The sequence below is a fragment of the Passer montanus genome, unplaced genomic scaffold, assembly GCF_014805655.1.
Source record: "Passer montanus isolate IOZ18808 unplaced genomic scaffold, ASM1480565v1 scaffold9, whole genome shotgun sequence".
NCBI lineage: Eukaryota > Metazoa > Chordata > Aves > Passeriformes > Passeridae > Passer > Passer montanus.
Genome location: NW_024374367.1, coordinates 8160322 through 8184063, shown reverse-complemented (window position 1 = coordinate 8184063; position 23742 = coordinate 8160322). Strand labels below are relative to the sequence as shown.

Here is a 23742-nt window from a genome sequence, read left to right as displayed (position 1 = left end):
GCAGCCTGTTGACATTGCCTGGCCAGGAGAGGGGCTTGGCTCCTAATGCCTGACTGGGCATTTGTGACCCCTTCTTTTAGGGCAGTCCAGTTCCCCCCTCCCAGCCCTGCTCATGTCTCCTGCTGACTTGCCTTTTTGTTCCCTCCAGAGCTCCCCTGCCTGCCAGCACCTGGACTGGGCTGTTGACCTGAACTACCTGAAGGATACCTGCTGGCATTTTACAAGCAACCATTTTAACCACTGCAGCAGAAGTTGAGGAAAGTGTTTTGTTGCTATGGCCACGCAGAGGATTAGGAAGTCAAGTATAGTGGTTTCTTCATCTCAAGAGCCTTGGGTGTTGACCTGCCAGCAGCACTGCAGGAATAAAGGTATTTTTGGCATCCTGATCAGTCTCTGTGCTCCTGCTTTTCCATCTTAGTACCACAATTTTTCAGGAAATGAAGAGACAGAATTTACCTCTTCCTTCCATCACAGTCCTCCACGCAAAATGGGACTCACTGTTTCCTTCAGGGTAGAAAATGGTGGCTGAAGGTACTGTGTTATCTACCAGACCAATTCAGACTACCACAGCTGAAGCAGGGAGACCAAAGGCCAAGTGGAATGACAGAACCTCTTTCAGGAGAAAACATACCATGCTTAGAACCCAGAAACTGCAACCCATGACAGTGTTTGATAAGGCAACCCTAACCCTCACCATGGTGCTCTTCCACCTACTCCTGTTTCCCCTCTTTGCTCTTGCAGAGCAGGCTGGCTGAAGCATTACAAACTGCTTCTTCCTGAGCACTACCAGCAAGCACTGAACAGTTTGTCAGACCTCCTCTTTGCTCTTGCAGAGCAGTCTGGCTGAAGCATTACAAACTTCTTCCTGAGCACTACCAGCAAGCACTGAACAGTTTGTCAGACCTTGGGAATGGCATGGGACCACACAAGAATTGTGGCACTACCATTGTGAACAAGGCAGCTCCCAGGACAAGCTGTTTTCTTTCCAATATTTTCTTCTCTTCCCAGGAGATTCTTTCCATCTTACAGAAAATGCAGAGGTGGGCACCAGCAACAATTCAAACCCCTCCTATTGATATCTTTCCCTGGGGAGAACAGTTACCCTCATTAATGAAAACTGTCAGACACTGGGGTTTTTCTCTGGAATCGTGAGACACTTGTTAAGAAAGTCTTATAAATTTTCCATGCTTGTTTGTCATTTTATTTTCCACATAATGAGAGAGTACTCTGATTTGGCTGGTGGCTGATTCAGAATCACTACAAAAAGACTCATCAGAAAACCTGCAGAGGCTACACAAGCATTTGATGCTGTTAACAGCAACCTCTTATCTCAGAGTCTCTTTATTCCATGTTGGCTTAAACACACAGTGCTTGCTCCACAGGCTCTGTTCTTTCTTCCCTGGGCCAGCTCATGGCTCGACGCTGCCCTATCGCAGTGTCAGACTCCAGAAGGGTGCTGTGGTTATGGTGTGAGATTAGGCTCAGGTCCAGGGTCCCCATTCCCCAGCAGGAACACTCTGCCTTCAGGGCAGAATCCTTTGTGCTGGCACAGTGCTTGCAGCTTGCTCCCAGCAGATTCCTACCTCTGCTTGCCACCAGCACCCAGTTTTTTCCAACCTGCGTTATCAGGAGGGTCAGCAGGAGAAAAGGGCGAGAGGACAGATGCAGAGTGAGGTCTGCTTGGTTTGAAAAGCTTCCTTCCCCAAACACCACAGCCATTTCAAACCCTGGTGGATGTGTTAAGACAGAGAAAGAGCTATGAGCTGCAAGCATGCAGGATGCAGAGATGCCAGAGCTCAGAGTTGAGGCATGCGCTGAGGACAGGCATAGACAGCTGGCTGTTATCAGCACAGTTCCTTGCTCCTCTAGGGGCTCAGGCAGGAGTGTCTGTGTTTAATGGCCAGCACTCCAGACAAGGTCAGACTAGAGAGGAACAGGCCTCCTGAGGTTTGTTCTTAACAAACACAGGTGCTCCAGTGTTTCCAGAGCCACACAAGTGCAGCCCTGCAGTCCCATTACCAGACACTCATTTTGCTGAGAAATGCCCTGCTCCGTCCCATCTCACCTGGATCTGGGCACTTCTAGTGGGCTGCTTCCAATCCTCAGGAAGTTATCAGAATGGGTTGATGAGGAGGAGCTGGAGGACTTGACTTCAACCATCCCTGTGGAAGGCAGCCTGTCTTCAGACTGCTGTGCTCTGCTCCAGAGCACGGCTTGCGGTGACGATGCACAGCTCTTCCTCCTGAGGGATAGAGGGCGTGGGTGAGAAAGCTGACTTTTCTATGTACTCCAACTAGGAAGCCTTTCCAGCACAGGCTGGAGTTTAGCCCAGCAGCTACAAGCTCTTGTTTCCAATGAACCCGCCTTCCTCCCTCCTAAGGAGCCATGAGTCACGGTAAAAGCTCAGGGAGGGGGTACACTGAGCTCAACCCATCTTAGCCCATTCTTTTATAGATCACCATCCACGTGACCTGGAAATCAGAGACGGGAGAATGCACCAGCCCACACACACAGAGCGATTGCTTTGTTTAGTCTAGCAGCAAAAATGCCTTGAGCAAGGGGCCTCCCAGCGGGGAAAGACCATTTCAATCTGCTTGAGCTCCACAGCGCCTATCAGCCCAGGTGGGCGTTCGTGTGCACCGAGGGTGACAGGGACACACCACCAGTGTTATTTTCCCTTTTAGCAATTCCCTTTGGGCACCACTGACCACACGTCTGACCATGTGCTCACAGCTGACAGTCACTCCAGATGTAGGTACGCTTCAGTTCTCTCTCAGTCTATGCTGACAGCCCAAACTGCTCTGGCTTCTTTCCTAGCCAGCACTTTCAGATTCATGATTCACTGTCCATTGCTGCATCAGGCCTTAGCTCACAGTACCATCCAACTACACGCCAAACAAATACACATCTGGGATTAATTCATATCATTGCTGCTCCACGTTCAGAAGATTTTCCTTCTTATGTCAGTTGTTTGGTTTGTGATTTCCCTGGAAGAGTCCCAAGAACTTCTCCCCTTCCAAGACCATGCTGAATTGGACAAAGGTTCCCTATGTACAAAAGTAAAAAAGAAAAATTCTAAAGCAAACAAACTAAGGGAAAAGATGTTACTCTTCCTAAAACATGGAAGGGCATCTCAGCTTTGAGATCTCAAGCACCGTCAGCAAGTGCAGCTAAAGACAGGCTCATTGTACAGTGGAAAGTGCGATATCCTCCCTTCATTTCTTGAAGGGTGTCCACCCTCAAACATCACACCACAGCCTCTCTTAAGCTTTATTCATCTCATGTTATCATAGCTGCCAACATCTCCAAGTACAGCCTGCACAAACAGGTCTGAACAGCTAAAAATCAAATGCCTCTCCCTGCACAGAGACTGTGAGGCCACCTGTTTTCAGGGCAACACAACAAAGTACATCCCCTCATGCTATGCACAGCACAGCTCATCCAGCTTGTAGCAAGCCCTATGTATTCTCCAGACTACAGAGCCACAACAGCCTGCAGTAAAACAGCCATGACCAGTCTTCTCATTGAGCACTTATGGCAAGGCTCACAACCTTCCCCTTTCCCAAGCTCATGCCCCCCAGCATGGCCCAAACCATCCCTGCAGAGCAGCTGCTGGCCCCAGCACAGCCTGAGGTCCCCCACAGAAATAAAAGCAACCAGAGTTAGGAAGCACATTTCAAAATCGAGTCCTGATCCACACATGTGCAGCTATCTCCCCCAGCATGCTCTGGTCACTTCACATCTTGCAAAAAGCACACACAGGTTCTGTGCAGCAGAATCAAGTCTGTATGTCCTGAGCACCCAGAGCAACACAAATGCTTCCAGTTCACTACCCTGCAGCCCTGCAAGTGGAAAGCTGTTCCCTACTTGATGCAGTCACTTTGATGTGGATAGGTAGGGTCTGTGTGTTAAGAGGACTCCGTGTTGCTCACTTGGCAAAGAGTTTGGGAAGCTCCATCTCCATTTTGTGATTCTGCAGGGATATTCTCCTTTCCCTTCTCAGCACTTTAGATTGAATATACAATGTGCTTTAGAAAGGCTGCTGCCACTAGCATGGCTGCAAGCTCAGTCCCAGAGGACTTCAATGCCTCCAGCACAACCCAGATTTAATTTAAAATAATTGCAATATAAAATAGCATCTTCACATGTGCTGAGGGAGAGGAGAGAAAAATTAAACTGAGAGGGGCAACCCTACAGCAAGGCTCTGAAATCCCCAAACAGCACCAGAAACTCCACAATCAAGTCCAAAACCTGTCCCAGGGCAGCAGAGCTGCCAGACACCTTCCCCTCTTCCAGACAGCCACCTGCATCCCCAGGCAAGTCCTACATGACCCTCTATCAAGAGGCAGTACTGAATTCTCCCCTGGAAAAAAGCAGTCTCTAAGCAGTGCTGCAGACAGGAACCTGCTTTCAGCTCACACGCCTCATGCTGGTAGAGGGGCTAAAATTTAGGTAGGGAATTCCTGGCCACCCAGCCCAGCTCCCATTAACTGCAGACACTCCCTGTGTATAATGTCTTTCCTAAACTCTGATTAAGCTTCATTTTAGGGCAGCTAAACCATCTCCACTTTTCCCTGGGGAGGCTGCTGTGAAATGTAATTTTTCTGGTAGTTTGGAACAATCTTTTAAAAGTAATGAAATCCTTTGTGGATGAAGTTTAACAGTGAAACTGGTGAAAATGAAACAAATGTGCTTTACTCTCATCTATGTACTAACTTTGGAGCATCCCTGCAGAACTCTGACAGCCTTTTAATGTGGGGTGGCCTCCAACTTTTGATGCAGCTCTGGAGTACAAATTACAGCAAAGCTTCTGACAGCCAAATTTCTCCCCCCACTGTAAGGAATCCATGCTACAGAGAGCAAACCTGGAGGGCAAGACACTTCAGAAATATTTTTTTCCATCAGGCCCAGAGCCAGCCCCTTTTGTTCAGCTCACCAAGTGGTTTTCTCCTCACCATGCTGCTTGAGCCTGTGCTCCTGCTGGCATCAGCTCCACTGCTTCATAGGTAAAGCTCCCAGCTGCTCCAGGGGAACTTTCCATCCCCAGGGAGAAGTCACTGCTCAGGCTTGTGGTGCTGCCTCGGTCTTTCTGCTCTAGAGAGAAGAAAACAGAGCTACCTGAAGCCCAGCTTGGTTCCACTCACTTTCTCTCCTTTAAGCAATACACTTCCCTGTGCCCTGTGTTCCTGCAAGGCTCCACAGGCAGCACACCCATTTGGGGTCATCCTGAAGCTGGGAACCCAAGGCCACAAGCAATGAACCATTAGCAGCACCAGGGCCACTGATGCTTGACACTCACTGAGCATGCAGATCTCTTCCAGGGTGAAGCCAGGTGGCAAACTCTTCCTCCTGGGAAAGGAAAGACAAAGTTACCTCAGGCAGACTTCAGGGCAGGCTGGCCATAGCCAGGTCTCTGTCACACACAGCAGATCAGAGTAGTGGGGAATTAGCTGTGCAGGGGCAGAGGGGAGAGGATGGGCCAGTGTGCACTGTCTGACTTGTAACAGTCCCAACCCAAACTCCCTGTGCTTTGAGAAGGTGGCAACAGGCAACTCTGCACGTGATGTGCTTATTCAGAGCATCCAGGGTGGGCTTTGCTTCTTTCTGTCCCTCCTGAAATAAGAAGATTTTATGCTGTTTGTCCATTACAAAGCAGCCACCCCTCTGTGCCCACCAGTGCCTGATGGAGCTTGCTGTGCAGCCTGCTTGAGCCAGAGCACACATCTCTGGGCTCATCCGTGCTAAAGCAGCCACGGACAGTCATTAAGCAGAGAGCACATTTCAGCATGGACAGTTTTTCAGAGCACAACGTGGCATCTCACAAGCCTCGGCCCCGTTTTGCAGCCTTCAGAGTGCAGAATAAATTAAAGAAAACTGGGCCAGGACACCAGGGCTTCCATCTCCCCAAAGAAGCAGCACTAACAAGCTCCCTGGCTCTGTAGCCCATGCAGCAGCAAGCACAGGCTCCTTACCTCTGTGACTTCAGAGCAGAGAACTCCTCAGAGGTGATGTGCTTCAGAAAATTGAAGCAGAAAAAGAAAATCTGAGCAAAGGGAAAGAGAAGAGCGGTTCAGGAATGAACCCGAGGCTTCATGCAGCCTCTTATCTTGATGAGGAGGTGCTGGCAGGAAGGAGACAGCAAAAAATCTGCAGCTACCAGCCTCCAGTGTGCCACAGGCTGCCACCATCACATCCTGGGCCTTCTCTTCCATGTAAACTGCCCCTCTGCTCCCTGCCACGGGGAGGACCAGAAAGGAAGGGGAACAAGAAGTCTCCTTATCAATGCCTTGCACACATGCTGCAAGCCCACAGCAGGTACTTATGCCATCAGTGCAGAATGGAACAGAGATGGCAGCAGCTGCTTATACACCCAGGTAAGCAGCAAATCCAGCAGGACTTGCATGGTTAGAGCCACATGCTCCACCTCAGCAGCAGACCAGTACCACACCTGGAAGCATGAGGTACCCACAGCATTTGTGGCCCCAAACTCCTGCCCTGCCACACCACAGTCTGCTCTGCATCACTCACCCCACTGTGCCTCTGCCACCTCACCCACCCGTGCAGAGCTGTGCCCTTCTCCTGGGAGAAGTGGGGAGCAGGCAGTGCCAGAGGCAGCCAGGCACCCCCTCTCCTGCTGCAGCTACTGGCTCCACCCATGACCAAGCAGGCACCAGAGCAGAGCTCTCAGGCTTGAGCCAGCAGAACTCCAGGAAAGAAATGAATAGCAGGAATGATATTTAATCTTTCAGGGGATTCTGCACCCCTGAAAGACGGAAAATAGGCCAGGGTTGTGTGTCTGCTGTTTGAAGGCAGAAGATTCCTAAGTAAGGTGAGAGTTCGAGGAGCAAGGGAATAGCAACGGGGTTAGACACAGAACCCACCTCTTTTCTACTCAGAAATGATAGTGCATTATACTGCAACTATAGTCAGAGCAATCTTCTTTTCTTGTTCAACAGTGAAAGATTTTGAAGAGAAATACTTCCACTAATTTTAAATGTCCCCCAGACCCATATGTGCACCCACAGACACATCCCACCAAACACACACTGGAACCAGCACAAGCTGCTCCATGAGCCTGTAATGACATGCAAGCCACATGCAGCTGCAGCACCCAGGCAGGAGGGCTGGCACTGAGGACAAGCTCACAAGACTATCCAGCTTTATTTTCAAGGAGTCACACACCTTAAGCATCCTTCTCACTGCTGAGCTGAACAGCAAGTCCTAGCACCCTCTGATATGGGGCCTGAATACTAATGGCACAGGAGAGAAACTGGCAGAAGTGACATCCCCCCACAAAAACCGTGGCCTGAGAGAGAAGTAATTCCCACAAATTATGCATCACAAAGTGACAGGGCAAGGCTCTTACCTCGTATTTCCAGCACCTGAACAATCTTTTTAGAGCCCAGCCACACCACTGATACAACCAGGAGCAGGCAGTGAATGCTGCTACCATAAACAGATATCCTGAGAACACAAAGCAGTGCTCAGCCACTGCCCCAGACCAACACTCACCTCTTCTCCTTTACTGAGTCGATCGACTAACATGTGCCTGGGAAGAGAGCAAGGGAAGCTCATCACATGCCAGAATCAGCAGAACAGTACAAGCTGTCAAGAACAGCCAGCTGCCTGAGCCCTCAGATAAAAAAAAAAATATCAGCCCTTCTTGTCCTAGCTCATTGGGACCGGCTCAAAAATCAACCTTTGGCTGTGAACAAACATCAAAATGACCCCTCAAGACTTCTCCCCTGTTGCACAGGGACGCACATGTGAATAAAACTTATCATGCCTACCCAAAGAGAAACCAGTCATAGGCCACTGTCAGGTAGAGAATCTCAGATGGCTCCAAGGACGTGTGGATCAGCCCATCCTGCAAAGCAAACAAAGCCTTCAGGCAGCAGCCCTGGGGACTAGAACTTGGGAATTTCATGATCTGCCGAAAACTGTCACAGTGATCCAGGGTGCCCATCTTCCTCCACCTGCCTGTGACAGCATGTCCAAAGGAACATTAACAGCTCCACCACCACTGCCTGGTGACAGTCACTCACCCTCCAAGCAATCAGCCCCAGAAACAGGAGTCAGCCAGGTACTCACAGCCCACAAGGAGAGGCGCAGTAAGGAGATGAAGAGAGGCGTTCGATCCCAGCCGGATATACAGTGCACCAGGAGCCCGCTGTCATCTGCTCCAGGGGCAGGAAGGAGAAGGAAAAAAATGGATGTTACAATGAAAGTAATGATTTCTTTATGGAAAATCTGCAGAGACAGGCTACTCTCTGTACCCACAGACCAGGCTCAAGAGCAGAGCTCAGCCAGAACATTATGTCTTCAATACAGCAGTCAACCGATTGCTCAGAGTGTCCTGGGCTGTCAGCAGCACCAGCTGATGTGCTCTCCTGATCCTGACAGCTTCTCAGGACACAGAGTCATTAGGTATGAACATTACTACCCTGAACATACACCTACCTAGCTGTAAACCCACTATCACAATCTATTCCTACACTGGTGAGAAAACAGCTTCAACTGAACATTTTTTTCAGTCCCACTAACCTTCCTACTGAGCACAGTAACCTGCACACTGATCAGAGGCACACACAAGGCACAAGTCCTACACCCTACAGAAAACCTGCAGTGTGTCCCAACACAGCTACTGCAGGAGAATAAAGCTGGCCATGCTCTCAGAGCCAGCCATGGCTCCATCCATCAGTGCTAGGCCACAGTGCCCAGAGGGAATGGGAAGCCACACAGGCCAAGAGACACCCTTCAAAGAGTTGGAGTGTCCATGGTGAAAAGGGGTGGAAGGGGCCCTTAAACAGGCACCAAATGAGATGCTGTGCTGGCAAGACAAAACACAGGTAACCAGCAAAACAAGAGCAAGAGTCAAAAAGCAAAGACACAACATTCCTTCTCTTCAGGTTTAAAGTAGTAAAACAATAGGCTAAGTTTTCAGATATCCCCTTCATATTTGGGAAGAAAGGGTTTTCAAGGAATCAACAAGTCCCTCTCTAACAGGGGAGCTGGAGTTCTGAGATGGCAGGACCATCACCCTGTTTTGAAGGGAGAGAATTAAAAGTGACTTCTGTACTGGGAGTGGCTCCACAGTGGCACTAATACCATCAGCTGTTCTTCCAGGGACAGTGACTGCTCCAGTTACACGGCTGGGAGCAAGGAGTTTGCCTTACCATCACTATTGATAATGGAGATCAGCAGCTTCAGGTAGTTCTGTGTCTGCTGTACGAGGTCCCAGCTCTGCAGAAAGAGGAATGTTGATGGTAAGGGTCTGCCCACAGCCAAAGGCTGCTCTGCAGGTCAGATCTGCTCTATCCAGAACAGCAGCAAAGCAGAAATAACCACATGGCCATTCCTCAAAGTGACAGACTTCCCCTTTGTATCAATCCCCCCATCCTCTGCAAAAGGCACTCTGGGACAAGATAACAGGTAGGCAAATAAAACAATAAAAGGCCATCTCTACTGTCTTCCCAGCTGGCAGAGGAGCTGCAAGCAGCCCATGCTCAGAGAGGCAGCAAACACCTGCAGAGCACTGACCCAGTTCTGCACACATGCACTTTTCCAAGTGGCTGAGCCACATTCCAGCCATGTGTGCAAAGCCAGCAGCACGATGGGATGTGCAGGCCAAGGCCAGCAGCCTGCTCCCACAGCCCAAGCACTATGCTCAAAACTCTGTGGTCCTTGAAAATGTCTCCAGCTGGCTGCTGACCCTCGCCCACCCTCCAGACAGGCACCGGACTTCTTCAGTAACCCCCAAGTAGCAGCAGAACAACAGAAGGGCTCTGAACTCAAGAGAACTCCAGTACTACAGGACATACAGGTGAAGAACATCAGAACAAGCCAATCTTGTCACTTGACCACCATGTCATGAGCAGATGCAGGGAATTTCAGTGGTTTGATCAGAATCAGGACTAGCTCAAGGGAAATGAGATAGCACTGGCAAGGAAAAAGCAGAGTGGGACACATTTCATGGCAGAAGTGTTAGTGGTGCAAGTGACACGTGACCACAAGCAACAGAACCCTCGCCGTGTGCCTGCATGTGTGCACATCCATGTTTCCACTGAAACTAGTGTCAGACAAAGAGCATATTGTCAGCCATGAAGCCTGCAGAGCCACAAACATTAGGGACACGGGGAACACAGCCTGCAGCAGAAAAACACATAATTACAAAATCTTTTATCTGCCCAATTCAATCCATCTTCTGCTTATTTTAGAAGGCATCATCCAATTATCCAGTCTGATCTCTATATCACGAATGAGAAAGTTTTCTTCAGTTGCCCCACGTAAAGCCTGAGGCTTGCACTTGGCAACATCTTTGCCCAGAGAAGCATCTCAAATAGGGGTGACAGCTCACTACTGGCAGCATGTTCCAGCAGATTATTCTCAAAAGTAATATGCAAGACTTTCCTTATCTGAAGCCTTGATTTCAGATGAAGATACTGCTTTCTGTGCAGCTCTTCTTCTCCAGATTGAAGAGTGCTTTAGAATTACTATTTTCTCCCTAAAAATGTACTTATACATTAATCACCTTAGTGATTAGCTAAACAGACTGAGAACTTCAGTTTTGAGTGAAGCATGTTCTCTAGGCCTCAAATAATTTCTGCATCTATTTATTACACCCTCTTCAATTTTTAATATCCTTTTTAAAATACTGGCTGCTCAGTATTCTGGTGAACAAGTTTCTAGCCATACACAAGCTCTAGTTCTATTAGTTCTGCTTCAACTTTTCTGTGATTCTGCTTATGCTGGCACTTAAACAGTATTTACATCACTGACAACAAACAGTGGCCCAGCACAGGGAGCTCTGCTGGTTCTGTGGTGCTTCCAGCCACAGGGCACAATAACGTGACATGCTCCAGCACAGTCAATCCCCACAAAACCTGGTAGATCCACTGAGGTGTGAAATTGAGCATACTAATCAGTACTATAAGGTGATACTCCCTGTTGTGAACAAAGGTAGACTTTGAAGCTTGAGCAAACAGAGGAGTTCAATTACTGTTTGCCACGCTGTCCATAGTAAGGAGTGGAGATTTGCCATGGTCAGTTATGATTATCTGCTCCTCTCCCATAGGAAGGCACCTTGCATACCCATGAAGGTGCCCAGTCCCTTGGCTCTGCCCACAGAGGGGAAGTTTGACCTCTCTCATGACTTCCCACAGCCCAGACAGTCTGCCCAGGGCAGGCCCATGTCGAGCGGAGAATGAGAACAGGTAATACTGCTTTCTGTTTCCTGTTTTGTTCCTTACCTTTGTTAGCAACCTATCTCCCTAATGGATTGCAAATTTCTGAAAGCTACAGAAAAAGGTTTGCCTTTACAGTCAGCTGCCTCGGGGCACAGCAAGCCACAGAGCTTTTGGGTACAGATTTCCACTGCTGTTCTGAACTGTCAAGCAGCCTTGCCCCCACTGGGATGCTATGAAGTGAGCCAGATTAGAGCAATAGGAGCAAGTCAGATTTCAAACCTCTCCTGATCCTTCCTGAATACCCCCCTGACCTCCCACAGAGACATCCACTTTGCTCACCTGGTACTCGCTCCAATCAATATTCAGAGATTGGGTCAGAGAGACTGGGATACTTAATGGAGCATCTACATAGTCCTGTAAAAAACCCAAACACAGTTGGTCAGAGAAAAGTCATGACTCAAAGGGACTGAGTTCCAAAAAAAACCCCAACAAGACAACAAATGCCAAATGGTGCATGAGAAGAAAACATCTCAGCAAAGCATCTTTGGATGCAAAATCCGGAAGATGTAAGAATAAACTCAGACTCTTGGAAGGACTAATGGACCAGAGGAGCTTTTATGTGCTGCCAACAGTGAAAGCTGGGCATATTAGTCTTTGAATTTCTATAAGACTGCCCCACTCAACCATCCCCTAAGCAGAAGACAAAATATGAAGAAAAAACTGAGAACCAAGGCTATCAATAAGGTCAGAATTCAAAACTGGGAGCAACCCATACCTTCCATGAGAGGTCAAGCATCCTAGACTTCAGGATAATGATTCATTTATTTTACATATGAATTTTACAGTCAATAATTTAGTACATTCCATATCTGTTTTGTTTGTCCTGTTGATTTCCTCCCTGTGATTAGAAATAGGCACATGACATACAGACCATCACTGAGGAACTGGGAGGCAAGACTTAAACCCAGTAAAACACAGCTCTCCATTTCATAACATCCACGTACCTGTTTCCAGTTAAATATGAGACCTTCAGCTGTATAATCCCGGTCTTTGTAGTCCTTAAAAAATTCACAGCCTGCAAGAAAAGGAGATAATGAACAACGATTCAGCTAACTGGTATCTAACAAGTGAAGTGCCTGTGGGGCTAGGAGTGCTGGCAGCCCCAGGCTCCAGAAATCCAAAGCAATCAAAACTGCTGCCTGTGGGAAGAGAAGAGCAGGAAGCCTCAGTACACTGTGCAGCACGGCCTCCAGCAACAACAGCCCAGGGCACTGAGCAGTACAGACACACAGCAAAGGGCAAACTCCAAACACAGCAAATAGGGAGCTTGAGGGACTGATTTAATCTTTTCCTGAACAAAAGGTTTCAGCAAGGAGTTATGTTTTGCAGGGCCTTGGACTTTTGCACAGATCTAAGGCATCAGCTTGACATGCTGAGTGTGAAGGAGCCACCAAAAGAAGGTGTTGGCAGAGCCCTGGGGAAAGCCAACATTCACAGGGCATCTGCTGCAGGGAACAAGAAAGGGCTCTCTCAGAGGTGGCTTGATTTAAGTCTTCTCTTTCAAACATGGGATTTACCCCATCTGAAGGAAGGGGGTACATAACTATTTCCAAGCTGTCCCCCAAGCCCTCCCCTCCTGAAGTGTGTCCTTTGGCTCAGCTCTTCTCAAACAACTATTTGAAGTCTCTGCTGCAAGCCGCAGTCACTTAGTCACAGCTGAGCAGCACCATTAGCACTGCAGCTGCCTGCAGGCTACAGAAAACACCTCTGCCAGTGTGCTGTGCACACCTCAGCAGTGCCACAGTGCCCACCCCACCCAGACAGCCCTCTGCCAAACACAAAACATGGAGAGAGATTCCCACCCCTCAAGTCACAAGTAATTTCAATGGAAAACAAAAACCCAAGAAAATAATCTGTGCAAGGATAGGACTAATCCTCAAATATGCAGTCAGGACACAGTCTGTCAGTTGAGATTTAACTCCAATTAAACAATTACTTCATGCAAAGAATGGGGGATTATGGCATAAGTGTTGGCATCCACAACTACCAAAAGCTTCTACAGATACCCCATTTTAACTCAAGTCTTTCACTCCAGACAGTTTTTACTCTTCACTTGGTAAAATCTGTCTGGATGGCTGAGCCCAAAGAGTGGTGGTGAATGGGGTTAAATCCAGTTGGTAGCTGGTCCCCAGGTTTTGTGGTGTTCCCCAGGGTTCAGTACTGGGACCTGTTTAACATCTTTACTGATGATCTGGATGAGGGATCAAGTGCCCCTCTGCAAGGAATGGAGCCACCAGCCTTGGAAGAATTTAAAAGAGAGGTAGATGTGGCACTCAGGGATATAGTTTAGTGGGAGATTAGGCAGCATTGAGTTAACGATTGGACTCAATGATCTTAAAGCTCTTTTCCAACCACAACAATTCTATGACTCTGTTTGGACACTGTCTTGCTCACCTAAGGCAATAGGATCTCAGAATAACTTCAGAAACAAATTACAAAACAGATTCTTTCAGTGCAACCCTGGAAACATCAATAAAAATGTATCACAGCATTTGGCCAGTCACTAGAGGGGTTGCTGATCCTTAGATGTGTATGCCTTAGATTTTACAGAGTGACAACATTCCCCCATGGACCAGCACTGCTGAAATCAGGCAACATCTGCAGGGAGTATTTGCAGTTTTTTAAGGTTTATCTCTATTGTGGCAATGAAGAGCTACCAAAAGAAAGCAGCTGTCCCAGAGGGCAGAAGAGGAAGGACCATCACTGAATAATACTGCTTATCATATACAGATCCCCATACAGGAACAACTCTGTAACTTAACTCTATAGATTCACTTCTTCATTCCTTACAGCCCTACAGAAGACCTGTGTACACAGTCCTTCTCGTGTTCCAAGTCTGGTGATCTGTGCAGCAGCAACATCTGTGCTATGTACTACAGGAACCAGTAATACCCTTATTTCTGTACACTCTGGCAACCTGCACGTCAAACTCGACAGATTTTCATGCATTTTCCCTAAACTGTCAATAATTTCTATATAAAAGGAAATATACCTTTAAAAAATCTATAAGAGCAACAACTAGCAATCAAGGAAAAGTCTGGGTCTGGATCATCCACCAGAGTTTTGCTGGTTTTGGTTTTTTCTCCTCTCCCTTTCTTTGTGCACTAGGGAGAAAGAAGAGCCTGCAGACAGACCTCAGGCACAGCAGCCTGATCTGATCCTGTCGCCAAGCCTGACATCAGCAGGCAGCAGGAATATTCAGTTCATCTGTAGGATGTGAGTGACCCAGCAGCGGTTGCTAGGCACAGGGATGGATATAGCCAGGGAGACAGGCTGCAAAGGGCTGCCTCTGTTGTACACTGCAGGCTCAGGTGAACTGCTCTGCAAGCACTGAGGATTTCTTACAGTGGAGCTCTGGAACACTAGACTAGAAATTACCCTTAAGAATTGGGTCTTTACATAACAAAGAACAAGATATATATTTTGCATCAAGTAGTAGTTTAGAGTTGCAGAGATGTCAAAGGCCATCTTAACCAGCTCCACCTCTGGGACTTTTCCTCCGTGCTTGAATTAATAAGGACTGCTGAGAAATTATTTTGCCATCTCAAAGAGTGCCTAATGCTGACTCACTGCCAGAGCATCCAGCTTCACTGCATTGTTCTCAGTTTAAAGGTTTTTCTCCAGAAGGAACATTGGAAACATGCAGCAAGCCACAGTCATTTACATATACACACACATAGAGTTATTTCCCAGTCCCCAGAAACAGATTGTCACCTGTCCCTTGTGAATCCCTCTGGACATCATTCCTGTACCTGGATATGGGATGGAGAGAAGTGTGAAATCAGCATAACGTTGAGCTTTGTCCACCTTCTCAGAAGACGTCACGCTGCACAGGACAAGAGGAGAACAGCAGATATTTACAGAGTGTTTTTGCACAGACACCAGCACCAAAAAATCTACCTGTTCCATCTCCCTGGGCTATGACTTGACTCAGCTGTGAGCAGGGGCAGAACTTACTCAACACATCCACATAAACAGGCACAGCCCAAAATCACTAAGGCTTTTCTCTAAGATAAGTCAGAGAAACAGCTCCCTCTGTTCCTGTGCACAGAGGGCTCCATTGCTGTCTCCCTTACGAAGGGGTGCCTGTCTCATTACTATAAGCTCTACAGGAAAAAAGCTACTCAGACTGCAGAAGACAGATGAAAGCAACTATGTTGCCTATTGATACAGTTTTCTGTGGCCTAAAACCATGGGGTTTTCTTTACAGCATCAACTAACCTACCCTGCTGTAACATTCTTCCAGAAACTGCTCCCAGATTGCTGAGTACACACCTGACAGCAATTCACATGTAAGGGCTACACTGGCTGCAAACTAAAGCCTGCACAAAACAAAGGAACCCAGACTCACTTCAAGCCAAATTTCACCTTCTTGTTTTCCACCATCAGGTCACAGATGTATCGGACAGACAGGTATCGAAGCAGCTTGATGTCATGCCCTCTGACCTTGTCAAACAGCTGGGAGTCTGCATTTCTGCAAGATAGAACAAGCAAGGTGAGCATGGAAGACTGACCAAGCTGAGTCTGATTCTTCCCAGCTGAGCCACAGTTCTTCCCTGAAGCACTCCTAGCCATAAGCAGCACAGCACCAGCCAAGTCAGACTCTGCAAATTGACACCGCAAGCTTTGTGCTCATGGTCCCTTCCCACATCTCACTCTGTTCTGCAACAAACACTTAAGATACAACACCATTTCTACAGCCTGGAGATGTATTTTTTGATGAAGTCAACACAGCCATGCCCTTCAAATACATTTTTAATGGCTCTACATATTCCCGTCTCCAGCCCTTTCCTCTGAAAATAGATTAGCAAGCTTCAGCCAGCCATTAATATGCAAGACTCCTTTCTCAAAAGCAAGGAAAGTAAGACCTTGAGCCTGGTAATGGGTCTCAAGCCTGTGCCCAAAACCTAAACTAGAAAAGAGCAGAACTGAATGGCTGAGCCAGTCAGCAAACTCCCTTTTCCTCACCTCAATCATGCATACAAACCTAAGTGCAGAGTCTTCCTCGGAAATGTCTTCTGCGTCTGCCCAAGCATCATCAGAACCTCCTGCAAAAAAGGCATTAAGAAGTGAAGCTTTTGTGAACCCACTTGATCCCCAATCCAACAAGATATGTATACAAACAAAAAGGTCATGGTTTGGTGCCTTCTCTTCACACCTAAGTGTGGTTCCCCACATTTCCTCTTCCTGAAAATCTTGTTTTCTAATGTAGCCCACACTTTCCTTGTCATTGAAAAGTACCTGGGCAGGTCAAACCCATGACTGACAGCCAGAGGACACCTCAAAAATGGTATGCAGTGCTTTTTTAAGCCAAGCTTCAGCTCACACACTACAGACACCCACCACTCCCCTGAAGAGCTTTCCCTGGAGTCCAGTATATCTCACCTTTAGCAGCATTGATTCCCAATGATTAGTCAAGCAACAGCAAGTTCTAATCCTCTTTCCTCCATTATTCCCATCCCCAATGTTTGGCAATTGCTACTCTGAATCCTTTGGGATGCCTTTATTTGCCTATATATTTCCTGTAACTCACCCTTCAGCCTCAAGTTCTTTTGTCAGAGGTTCTTAGAAGCTTTGGCACTGTTTTGTATACAGTGCTTGGAGAGGGACATGAGGTTTCAGTCTCTGCTCTGTTATGCTAAGCCTGATACAAGCAGCCCCTGCTAGAGCTCCCACTGGTTTTGGGAAGAGCTTGGCCTCATGTGTAGGTCTGTCCCAGCAGAGACCAGCCTTACCAGGCAGAGAGTGACAAATGGTTCCTCACTCACCAGAGAAGATGTAGTTGTAGCCAGTGCGCCCATAGAGCTCTCCCCAGCCAGCCAGTGTTGCTGATCTGCAAATGTGCTGCAGGAAGATTTTGTTATTAATCACCCAGGCTCCAGGAGTCCTTTCCTTATCATGCCTATTTGATCTCAGGTTACATAGTAAGGGTTGGTATCTACAGCTATCACCTCTCAGCTGTCTGCCCTACGACCCTGGTCCAGATTGAGCTCTCCAAACACAGCAAACTCCCAAGTGCTTTTATCTGTAGCTGGTTTTTAAATCATATTTTCATCTCCAATTCTCCAATGCATTAATACAGTCAGTTCCTGCCAAGTTAGCAACACATTCTCTGTTAATACCCTGCTAGAGCCTTATTTCCACATTCCTCTAGATGAGATTATGGATGGTCCCAAGATGACTGCGGGCAGTTCACTCCTGCAAAAAAGGTCAGCTGATGCAGCCCACAATGGCATCAGTCAAGCTAGATTAAAATTGTCACAGGTATGAGATTTTGCTATTCATACAGTGTTTCTAAATTCAACTAAGAAAACTGAATTAAGCTACTTAAATTCTAAATGAGACTATTCCTACAGGGTTTCAACACAGTTTAAGTAATTCACATAAAAATGAATCTAATTTCACTTTCTTACAGATCCCCTTGCAGACAAGCCCACACATTCATAAGACCATTTATGCAATCTTGCTTCCCAAGGGAGCAGACAAAGGAAACTTCTCTGGAGAGAGGAAAGTTACTCAAAGGGAGCTGCTGGGAAGAGTAAGGGACAAACAGGGACAATAATTATCTTTCCCCTCTGAAATGCCAAATATCATAAGGACTTCAGAAGGGACATACATAGGAGGAAAAAAAAAAAAGTTAGCTCTTTGGTGCAAGGCTCATGATTTGGTGGGGGAGAACAGCCTGAAGTGCCCACAGACAACTTATGCAGCCTAGACAGCAAATGCTACCTGCTACTACAGGCTGTCTGCTTGTACCTAAGCACAGATTTTTACACCCTTTGGAAAAGTGACAAGTGATGGAAGGCATGGCTGCACAGTTCAAATGGCAGAGAGAAAGGTCATTTTCTCAGTAAAAGACAGGTAACCTATGAAACCTCACCTTTCCCTTGTACAGAATGACTGGGCAAACAAAGCGCCCTCTACACCTGGCCATCTTGCTCCGGTTGATGAGGTCCTGCAGTTTGCCAACCTGCACAGTGCTCTCATACCTAGTGGGCAGAGATTTGGGTCAGTACACAGAGCATCTTCTCACACGTCTTTTAGCAAAGCCACCACAGAAACCCTGGGCTGCAATCCCATCCCTTTCCCTAGAAAGTTAGTAAGCATGAAAACACGTTGGGAATTGTTTCTGCTGCTGTACAACACATTTGGACACTTTTCTGGCTCCTTTTCTGGATTTTGAAAGACCAATGCACAGTACATGACAGCACCATCAGGAACTGACAAACATGAGCACCACCAGTAGGGTCTGCCACAGACTAACACGTGGATTGCTAGAGAAGGACAGTCAGTGTCTACAAGAATACATGCTGTTTTCCCTGCTATCACTTTTCCATTCAAAAGCAGCCATCACAGTGAATTCACTATCAGAGGGATAGTTTTGCAAGAAAAAAAGAAATATAATAGAAAATAAAATCTTGAACACTCCATGATCCTCAAGCATTTGTGTTGCTGGGTAATTAAACAACTAAATCAGCTAGTGGGTTGAGCAGGGTACTTAGATTAATGTCAGCTGCATCTGCAGAACTAGATTTTGCTTTCTTGTTGAAGTCAAAATAGAATTGTGTTCCATACTGGGAGACATTTTGGAAATGTTAAAATTGCTCCAGTTTGTTTAAGTATCAGCCCACATTTGACAGGAATCCAAACTCACTTCTGAACTACAGAGACCTCAAAGAGGAACTATCAATGTAGAAAGGACTAGAGCTGGAGAAGCATCCAGTGATGTATTAGAAACCAGGTTAAGTCTGGACATAGAAAACTGCATGGCTATGCACCTGGAAACAGTTAACAAGAATTTCCAGTTAGCCCTTTTCAGTTATGGAGCACGGTAGAAGAGGCAGATGAATTGCCTGATCTCTGGATGTTAATACATTATCAACATGGAAAATCTGAAAAAGGGGAAAAATAAGATCATGGGAAATTCCCTAGAGAGATGTAGAAGTACCAGCATGACTGTGCAGAGCACAGGCTCTCAACTGAGATAAAGGATCTGATTCTAGTGACCCACCCCTGCCTGAAGAGGCACAGGAAGACGAGTAGGACGGCCAAGGGAGAGTCTCTGCTGCAAGAGAAATCACCAGGGTCTGATGGAAAGGGCAGAAGATGATGAGCAGATGCACAGCAATACGTGCATCAGGGTGAAGGAGAGTACAACACAGGAGGAGAACTCAAACGAAGGAAGAAAACAGTGGCCTAAGAACAAATTAATACCTTTACTATGGAGTTAATGAAAGTTGCTAAACTTCAGAATCACTGAGAGTGTGGAGCAATGTACCAGCAGCTGCCATTCTGGGAGGGATTAAAAAATTAACCTATTATTAAAATGTATATCAATTTGTTTATGGAAAATATTATATAAGGTGGTGCCAGTAGAAGCAGGGAAAAAAGGGAAACAGAAAACAAGACTTCCAAATACTTTTTTTATTAATAGAAGGATTTGGTTCTCAGAATTCATAGTGGCAGTTTAAGTTTTTTCATGTTTTCCTGCATATACAATTATTTTGTTGTCCAGCTCCAAAGACCTTTGACATATACCAGAATTTAAAGAACAAAACCTCAAGCTAATCTTCTTTAAACAGTGTGTGCTAATTGGAAAGGCAGGAAAACGTGAGCAAGTGTGAGAAGAGATGCCTTTGAGTATAATTTCAAACACCAAACTATTTTGAAACTCAAAAGATTCTATGCATAGATTTGGTTGTGGGGCTGTTTTTAAATGAATGCATGCAATTAAGAGATATATCCTACACTCTGCTGCAGTTCCCTTTACAAAAGCAAATACAGAGGGAAACAAGAACTTAAATGCAGTGTTACCAAAACAGCTCCACGGCACTGCTTCCAATAAGATGAGAGTTAGCAAAAACAAAATACCTTAAAGATCAGAAATTATAAGAGAAGCACCTCTCTGGGAGCTGAGACAACAGGTTTCACTCACTGCACTTCCCTGGAGAGGTTTCTGCAAATGAGTCTGAGCAGCCTGGCAGGAGCCAGGACACGGAGTGAGCGGGAAGCCCTGCACCCTGCTGGGGACATGGAAGGATGAGCCCCTCTCCAGGCACACCACGCCTGTTCCTTGGGAAGCCTGCACACACATGGAGAGACCCGCTCTGCCATCAGTCATGGCCACAAATAAGGCTCTCAGACCTTCTCATCTCAATAACCACCCTCAGCAATGCAAGAGATGAACGTGGTAAACAAAAAGTTGTATCAAGACTCCAGTAGCAAGGAGGAAGCTGCTCTGAAGAACAGGTGTAATGCTTTCACAGGAGTTAGTGATCAAATGCAGCATAAGTAGGAGTAAAATCTAAAGCAAAAGGTTCAAAACACACAGAATTTCTCCTGCACCTGCCTGGATTTCAGAGTACTGTTAGCAAACTTTGATCAGGCAAAGTCCTCCTCTGCCCCCGGCTGCCCAGCTCCACAAGAAACTGATTTGGGTTAAAAAATATCAACTTTTTGCTGCTTCTCCACATGGCTCCAGAAGCAGCTGTACTGACAGAAATGATGGTACAGCAAAGAGTTTGTACAGGTGAAAACTACTTCCAAAGCACGTCAGTATTCTCAGAGTTGAGAAGCCTCAAGTAGATCTTACCAGCTGATTAAAAACATTACAGGGATAAAACCAGAAGCCTTCAAGGCCAGGTTGGATGGGGCCCTCAGCAACCTGCTCTAGTGGAAGTTATCCCTGCCCATGGCAGTAGGGGCTGGAACTGGATGATCTTTAAGATCCCTTCCAACTCAAACCATTCTATGGTTCCACAAGAGGCAGCCAAAGAGACTCGGTCCTGGTGGAGTGTCCTGCTCACTGAAAGAGGTTCTTTCCTTCCATAACACAAGATGTGCAGGAGTCTCTATTTCATAATTATTCCATAGGAGTAAAATGATTAAACTAAAACCTGCATTTGTCTAAAAATCACTTGGCCGCTTTTACAAAAATCATCATGCTGAAATCAGGAGAGTGATGATGAAGTGTAGTCTGCTTTTGTCACTCTCTTTCAGACAGTAAATCAAAACTTGCCAAGAATCAGCATAAATACAGTTAATTCATCACAGTCAATTGTCACTGCCAGCTGGCAAAGGTCACAGAAGAAAATGGGGTACCAAGTGTAAGTACTCTTGCTTTGAATACTTGTCAGAAAAATTAAGCATCCTTTCCTCTTGCAAGAGCAGGAAAAGCAGAAGCATTCAGTTTCTCTTCCCTAAAGCTTCCCCTGGTTACACTTATGAGCTTCAAACTTCCGTTTCCTGTTTTTTGCAGCAAGGGGTTTAATCTTTTCTAATCTCATCCAACTATTAGGCAGAAACTCTCCCACCTGGCAGTAAGTTGTGGCTGGTTTCCAAAGACCCCCTCCTACAGCACCCAGCCCACGTGTCAGCACGGCAGCTGATGGTTTTCCTTCCTCAGACAAAGCAGCTGGACATGTGAGAAGGACTTGTTGACCCTCCTTTTGAACACATCACTCTTGTCATGGACACACAGACAGGACTGAAAAACTGCATTATGTTTTGTTGAAGGAAAAGTAAAAATGAGAGGCTGTGGTTGGAGCTGGAAGGAGCAGCTCATAGTCAGAAGCGAGACCAACGTGATCCTGAGCTTGTGGGTCAAAGTCCAGAGATGTGTTGGCTCAGATGTGCACCAAACTGAACAAGTGTTTCCCATTAGCTCACTGAACCTCAGTGCTCACTGACCTGTTCACCATGGTGGGGAGAGACGAAATAACCTGGAACCTGGTCTGAAACGACAGAAATATCTGTCTAGGCTGTCTTGTCTGCCTAGCCCCTATCAGAGCCCCCGACCCACGATGATTTGCAGACTAAGACTTCCTACATCAGAAGCCTCGCTGCAAGACCACAGGCGCTTCATCAAGGCAGAGAGAGCACCACACAGGCTTGCTCACAACCTTGAGCCTTCGGGCAAGCCGCAACACAACAATCACCAGGAGCTAGGTGTGTTCAGGCTTGCTCCAGGGCTACATGCAGCAGAGATGGCGCTACACCGGAGCACCCCCGTTTCCTTCACAGTCCCCGAGTAACAGGTTCGGCTTGGCAGCTTTCCCCAAGGCGGCCCAAGAGCCCTGGGAGGAGCCCCACGGGAGCTCGGCAGCCCCGGCAGGCAGCGAGGGGAGTCCCGGGAGCGGCTGACACCACCGGCTATAATTAGCGCAGCGCAGCCCGCAGGGCTTCCCCGGCCGGCGGGAGCCTCGGAGCGCCGGGCGCGGAAGCTCCCAGGGACAACAACTCCGCTGCACGGGACGGGACACGGGAACCGGGGGCCTTACGAGTCACGGCTGGCACCGGCGTCGCGCTCCAGGAGGACGATGTGCCGCGGATAGTGGGCGCAGACCTCGCCGTGCACGTTGGGGATCACACTGTAGCGATAATCGCGGCCGAAGAGCTCCAGGCACCGCCGCTCGATCCGCTCCACCTGCGCACAGCCACCGCTCAATGCCCGCCGCGCCGGTCCGCGCTCCCCGCGCCCCCCGAGCGCCGCTGCCCTCACCTTGGCAGCGGCGGCACCGCCGCCGTCCTTGGCGCGGTACTGCGCCCGGGAGAACTCCAGCAGCAGCTCGGCCAGGGAGCGGTCCCCGGAGCCCGCCGGGGGGCAGCCGCGGGCCGCCGCCGCCGCGCCGCGCTCCGCCCGGCTACGGAGTGCCGCTCCGGGGGCACCGCGCTCCGCCCCGCCACCGAGAGCTGCTCCGGGGGCACCGCGCTCCGCCCGGCCGCCGAGTGCCGCTCCGGGGGCACCGCGCTCCGCTCCGGCACCCGCAGAGAGACGCGGCAAACGCTGTCAGGCCTCGCCGAGTGGGTCCGGCCGTGGCGCTGGCGGGCGTGCCCAGGGCGCTGCCCTAAAGAAAGAACCCCGAGGCGGGTTTTAATGAAAGAGGCGCCTCCCAGAGTGTGCTCGCACGCACTGAGCCCGTGGCGGAGGGGCTGCCGGGGGAGCGGTGTCGCTGCCCGGAGCACGGCTGCGGGCGGCACTGGCTCGTGTGCCCGGGCAGTGTCACGGAGCCAGCTCGGGCTGTGCGTGCCGAGGGTGACAGCACTGCCCGCGCCCAGCCGGAGGCACACGGCGCCTTGGCTCTTCAGGGGAACACAATGTGGTTTTCATCTGCGTTTGTCTGATTTGCAAATCAGCTGCGAATCTTCTCAAACACTGAATGACAGCCGAGTTCAGCCGCAGCTAACGCGGTGCATCTCGTTGCCTGAGAATGAAACCGGCCCGGCATGGTTCGGTCTCCGCTGGGTTTGGGACCGCTGTGGGGCTGTCGGGGCGGTGGCAGGATTGCGCAGGGGCACCTGCCGGCATACGAGTGCTCACAGCCTGTGTGACACTAGCGGCACAGCCGCTTACCCCAGCCCATCACCCACCGCACCCAGCCTGGCGCACCCCAGCCCTGTCACCACACCTGACCTGGCACAGCCATGCACCTGGCCTCGCTCTGTCAGAGATTTTGGGTCGACTCCTGCTGCCACAGTGGTGGCAACTTCCTTGCTC

General features: G+C 48.3%; 1 protein-coding gene across 1 annotated transcript in view; it reads right to left on the bottom strand.

The window, feature by feature from the left end:
• The window catches only part of MTMR14 (myotubularin related protein 14), a 31280-nt gene extending 8398 nt beyond the window's left edge, over nt 1-22882 (bottom strand). Inside the window, exons 1-17 of the mRNA XM_039733964.1 lie at nt 22747-22882; nt 22526-22671; nt 18127-18235; nt 17015-17090; nt 16234-16294; nt 15598-15720; nt 14999-15072; nt 12191-12261; nt 11526-11600; nt 9177-9243; nt 8092-8177; nt 7791-7867; nt 7513-7549; nt 5973-6043; nt 5300-5349; nt 4956-5094; nt 2066-2242 (exon numbers count right to left, since the gene is read on the bottom strand). Of these exons, the coding sequence (XP_039589898.1) occupies nt 2066-2242; nt 4956-5094; nt 5300-5349; nt 5973-6043; nt 7513-7549; nt 7791-7867; nt 8092-8177; nt 9177-9243; nt 11526-11600; nt 12191-12261; nt 14999-15072; nt 15598-15720; nt 16234-16294; nt 17015-17090; nt 18127-18180 (1238 nt within the window). The 5' untranslated portion in view covers nt 18181-18235; nt 22526-22671; nt 22747-22882. The remainder of the gene's footprint in view (nt 1-2065; nt 2243-4955; nt 5095-5299; nt 5350-5972; nt 6044-7512; nt 7550-7790; nt 7868-8091; nt 8178-9176; nt 9244-11525; nt 11601-12190; nt 12262-14998; nt 15073-15597; nt 15721-16233; nt 16295-17014; nt 17091-18126; nt 18236-22525; nt 22672-22746) is intronic.
• Between the last annotated feature and the right edge of the window lie 860 nt (nt 22883-23742).